Below are 5,529 nucleotides of genomic sequence, written 5' to 3'. Positions count from 1 at the left end.
CAGATTCTGGTAAGATAGGCATGGGTGTATTTAGAACATACACCAGATTCAGAGTGGTAAGGAGAAAGTGCATATTCTTCTGCCATCTACGAAAATCTTGTCCTTCAAACTTGTTCAATTTGTTAAACTTGTTTGTCATATCCTTCACAGAATCACCACTTGCCATTATCACAGAATGCTTTAATATTTGTTAGAAAAACGGGATATAAATAAACTTAGATCAGTGAGAATTATGAAACACTTTAAGATTAAAGCATTTCGAGGGTACACTCAAATCTCTAATTAGATGAAACTCATTGTTTTCTATAATGGAGAATGAAGAATATGTTATGAAATTTGTACCCAAAATGATTCTGAAATAGATCATATAATAGAAACTAACTTCCTGTCCTAAAACTCTCATATGGTAGTTACAGGAAAACAACTTCCTATCCAAAAACGGTCATATTACCTATCAAAAACTAACATAAAGCCGAGTCTATAAATGGATCACAAAACTGGATGTTTTTAGAAAAACTACGGATTTCTGAGACATTTTTATATAGTAACACAAAGTTTGACCCCAGCCAGGGGCTCTGACCCTTGGACCACGCTAGGGGCTGCCGCCCCTTGGACCCCGCTCCCAGGGGCGCTGCCCCCGGACCCCCGTCAGTTCAGGGGATGCGCTCCTAAATAGCAGTATACTTTCAATAATGACAAAATCAAACAATTGTGCACACCGCACCATACTAATTTGTTCGATAATTGTCAAAATGACATTGATTAACATATTAACCCCATTACACTTAAATAATATTAGTGATATAAAATACCAACATGTTTTTTGGGCTTAATGTCAACATCATGACCTCTAATTTGAGAGAATCACTTCTTAAAAGCTCTTTGGTAAGCACTAAGCACCATCTTTCACAAAGTAAGTTTTCCTGGAAAAAGACAAGCATTAACTGTATTCATCACATGTTAAATTAATAAGCTTGTTATACATAGATGATTTGCCTCATCTAATATACGATTGAATGCATGGTTTGTGCGTAACATTCCTTTCATTTTACGAAGTGGTTGTTACACTTAATATGCCTGCTTACATAAAACATCCTACCAGTAAATTTTTGCCAAATAATAGAAACATAAATTAAGTCCAGTAATTAGCGAAATAGACAAAAGAAAAGTTGAAAAGTCGAAAAGAGAATCCAATGCATATTGGTTCCGTATATAATGATCGTATTTGGATTTTCATAACGCTATTTTATTATCCTAAATTTTGTGTATTATATTCGTTGTTATATCTATGTCCCGGTTTACTGATTAACTGAATCTCATAAAAGTCATAGTGTAAATAAAAAGCTACAAAACAGTATACAGATTCGAGTTAAGTTTCTTGATTTTCTCTCTCTAGATGAGAGAGAAACAGAGTTGAAAGATATTAAGTATATATACATAGAGAGTACATACATATTACCACTCATCTCTGGTCTCTACTTCTTGCATTTTGCAAAGAAAACAAGAAAACACTCGTATATTCTTCAAATCACACTGAGATGGGTCCAATATTGTTGTACTCTACATAAATTTAGAGCTTTTTCATGTGAAGACACGATCCGGATCTGCCGCGCCTTCTCCTTTCACAATTGCCTTCTACCTTTCCCTCAGACACACACACTCTCTCTCATCCTCTCAATAGAGAGAGAGAGAGAGAGAGAGAGAGAGAGAGAGAGAGAAAAGAAGGAGGGTGGGAGCCTTATCTTATACAATTTTTTTCAGAACGAAAAGACCTAAGGAAATGGAGGAACAGTACGGGATAACGGATCTGACTCACTACATGAACGGAAGAGTCTTCACCGCCGTCCCTCAGCCACCATCTCAGCCTCAGCAGCCTCCTCATGATCTTCACTATGATATGGTGATGATGGGTGGTGGTGGGGGTGGTGGTGGGATGATGTTTCGATCAGATTCCACCACCGGTACAGGCTCAACCACTGCTAGTCTTAGCGCTGGTGGTGGTGGTTTAGAGATGGAAATTGGCGGCGGTTTAGAGATGGAAATTGGTGGTGGTAGTGGTGGTGGAAATGGTAGGTGGCCAAGGCAAGAAACTCTAACACTTCTGGAAGTCAGATCAAGGCTTGATTCTAAGTTCAAAGAAGCTAATCAGAAAGGTCCTTTGTGGGATGAAGTTTCAAGGTATCTCTCTCTCTCTCTCTCTCATAATTTTCTTACTACTCATCTTTCTTCTTCCTCCTCATCATCACCATCATCTTCATCGTCATCATTATCATCATCATAAACTTCTTTCCGTAAATATTGACCATTAGCTTTGTTACAACCCCATCTTTTCCATTGTTCAAAGAAAATTATTTCGGTATACATGAGTAGAGTTGAATTGTATTTCAGTGAAATTTCGTTACACAACGCTAAATCATACAACCCAACTTCAAGAAACTCAATAATTTGCTACTCCCATCAAAACAAATTCTCTATTTCAATCTTCTTCTTGTTTTATTTGCTACTTTATGTAGCTAACTATCACCGTTAGCCTTCTAGATATGTTTCATTCATAAACAAACCTTTTAATCTTCTACTTTTTTTGAAGTGATTTATGTTTTTTGATCTGAAATCCATAGCTTTGAGGCTATTTATTTTTTTCTTTTGTGACAGACTTTTTCACTTGTTTCAGTTAACTAAAGTACTAGCTCAGTCTAGAAAAGGCTTACGAGAACTTACCATTCATAAAGTCTCCAATTTGGGGTTAATAGTATGCTCAGTCCAGGAAAACCACATGAAACTTGTACTCCTTAGCAAAAATCACTATCACTTCAATCTTTTCTCTTTTCTTGTCATTAATTTTCTGTTGAACCAGTTGATTTTACATTCTTCATATTTTATTTTATTTTCTTTTCTTTTCTCAGGATAATGTCCGACGAACATGGGTATCAACGAAGTGGGAAAAAATGCAGAGAGAAGTTTGAGAACTTGTACAAGTATTACAAGAAGACTAAAGAAGGCAAAGCTGGAAGACAAGATGGGAAACATTACAGGTTTTTTCGACAACTAGAAGCTCTTTATGGCGAAACCACCATTAGTATTAGTCCTAATCTGAATCCTAACCCTAACCCGACATCCTTTTCGGATCCTCATAACTTTAATGTCGAAACGAGTGCTTTTCAAGGTCATCAACACCCAAATAATAGTAGTTTTCAAGAACCCTTTCAAACCGATCATTCCAGGTTGTGTGACGATAGTCCTAGCCTCTCTAACAATTCTTCTGCTTTCGACACTTCTTCATCGGGCTACAGCAATCCAAACACAGCCATGCCTTCGTTCATGGAAAACAAGGATTATGGAGATAGGGCAACTAACAAGAAAAGGCTTGGAAAAAGGAGTTGGAAGACAAAGATCAAGGACTTCATTGATTCCCAAATGAGGAAAATCATGGAGAAACAAGAGGAATGGATGGAGAAGATGATGAAGTCTATTGAACAGAAGGAAGAAGAAAGGGTTTTACGAGAGGAACAATGGAGGAAAGAAGAAGCTGCTAGGTTCGAAAAAGAGCACAAGTTTTGGGCCAACGAACGAGCATGGATGGAGTCCCGAGATCATGCTTTAATGGAGGCTTTACACAAGTTAACCGATAAAGAATCATGTCATAAGTCTTCTCCCGATGAACAAAACCTACAAGATCATCACCATGGGAAGATTGAAACCGCTGTAAACCTCTCGAGTTGGGATGAAAATGAGATCACAAGGTTAATACAGCTACGAACAAGTATGGAAAGTAGGTTCGAACAAGGTGCGTATATGCAAGAGCTTCTTTGGGAGGAAATCGCAACAAAAATGGCGTGTTTGGGTTACAGCAGGAATGGCGTAACATGCAAGACGAAGTGGGATAGCATAAATGACTTCTTAATGAGAACCAAAAAGAGAAAAGAGAATACAAGAAGTTCCAACTCGTATAGTCATCATAATAACGAATCTCTTTCTCACACCATTCATCATCAGGTCGGAAGCTATCGTCACAACAATGAACGACTGGTTGCATCCAACGATCAACCGAATGATGGTAATTACAGGTTTGTGATGGGTGATCCTGAGAATATCTGGGATGGATATGGCATGAAGGTCAACAAGGGTGAAGATCATTAGGCTATCATTATTAAGGGTGTGGTAGGTAGCTAGCAGTTTGTTCGCTTTAGGGAAGATATGGTTGACTATTTAGTCGGTGGGAATGAAGTTGATATTTAACAAGTCTTGTATGGAAATGGGAAGTGTGAATAAAGTGACATTTAGTTTCTTCTTTATTATAAATGAGATTATTAATTAATATATGTATGAAAGTATCTAAGATAAACATATTAGGAATTTATGATACATATTTTTCGTAATGTTTATGGAATTTATGTTAGATTTTTCATTAATTTCATCGTGGATTTGTCAAACATTAATAGCGATCACGGAGTGCTATACGTTACCTTAGAAGAGACTAAACGATGTTATGTGGTCATGCCAGAATGTTGTGGTGGTGACGCACCATATATAGTCTTACATCTTTTGTAGGACGTGAAAGGGACTTATCAATTCTAACCGTATACAGTAACTTATATTTTCAAGTCAATGACATCTTAATCATTTTGTACACATTTTTTTTATAAACTAAACATGGTCCTTATAAAATTTTGATTATGATAAAATGAAAGAGTTGTTAACTAAAATACTATATTTTAAGGTAGTGTTTTGAGCATAAAATATCGTTTTCTAGATATTAAGTAAATGACTACAATAATCACCAGAAAATGAGTATGAACTCGTGGAAATGTTTTGCATGACCTGAATTGAACCGATAAACTTTAGCAAAAATGATTATTTTCCGTGAAAATTATTTATGATGGATTCACAGTTCCCACCAAATAAGGGTCATATGATTGATTCACGAATCATATTTCTAGCTGCTTTGTGAATACTGATGTTTTGCTAGTTTGCAACATATGGTTTCACTATATACATACGTGGTTACAATTCATTATAGTTCAAGGGTCATGGGGCTTATTTCCGTCTGTTTAAGGGTTATCAAATTATATTACTGTTGTGTCTCATATTAATCCTCATTGTTTTCTTTCTGATTTGTCTTAAATAATCGTTTATTTTTTAAAATAAGGGATAATGACTTAAAATGGTAATATATATTTTAATTTATACACATTTGGTCACTAAGTTTCTTTTCCGTCCACATTTATCTTTTTAACTTGTTAAATTATACACACTAAGTTCTTATTACCAGTTACTCCATGTTAATCGGGAAAATGATTTAATAAGGTAATATATTTCTCATTTTATACATATTTAGTCCTTAATATTTTTGTATAAATTTAGTTCTTAATATTTTGTTGTTTTCAAATAAGTCATTTTTGTTTTTTTTTTGTACTTATTCAGTAATTATGAATGATTTCTTTAGGTTTCTTACGACATCTTACGTGGGACAGTTATTGATGAGATATTTGAAGTTGTTGATGCTTATGTTTATTGCGATCTCGACTGCTT

General features: G+C 35.5%; 1 protein-coding gene across 1 annotated transcript; it reads left to right on the top strand.

Annotated features, from left to right (window-relative positions):
- The first annotated feature begins 1,469 nt into the window (after positions 1-1,469).
- On the top strand, positions 1,470-4,284 carry LOC145056742 (trihelix transcription factor PTL-like). Its single transcript, XM_079004465.1, has 2 exons — positions 1,470-2,178; positions 2,904-4,284. The coding sequence occupies exons 1-2, from the start codon at positions 1,781-1,783 to the stop codon at positions 4,135-4,137; spliced, it is 1,632 nt and encodes a 543-aa protein (XP_078860591.1). The 5' UTR covers positions 1,470-1,780; the 3' UTR covers positions 4,138-4,284.
- The last annotated feature ends 1,245 nt before the right edge of the window (positions 4,285-5,529 follow it).

The sequence above is a fragment of the Lactuca serriola genome, chromosome 6 (genome assembly GCF_051521515.1).
Source record: "Lactuca serriola cultivar US96UC23 chromosome 6, Lser_US96UC23_V15, whole genome shotgun sequence".
NCBI classification, from domain to species: Eukaryota; Viridiplantae; Streptophyta; class Magnoliopsida; order Asterales; family Asteraceae; genus Lactuca; species Lactuca serriola.
Note: the sequence above shows the minus strand (reverse complement) of the source record. Positions and strands in the feature narration are given on the sequence as shown.

Bases quoted from the DNA above. Each gene is read 5' to 3' on its own strand.
- LOC145056742 (XM_079004465.1), top strand. From the start codon at position 1,781: ATGGAGGAACAGTACGGGATAACGGATCTGACTCACTACATGAACGGA. The intron at 2,179-2,903 runs GTATCTCTCTCT...TTCTTTTCTCAG, and splicing joins TTGTGGGATGAAGTTTCAAG to GATAATGTCCGACGAACATG.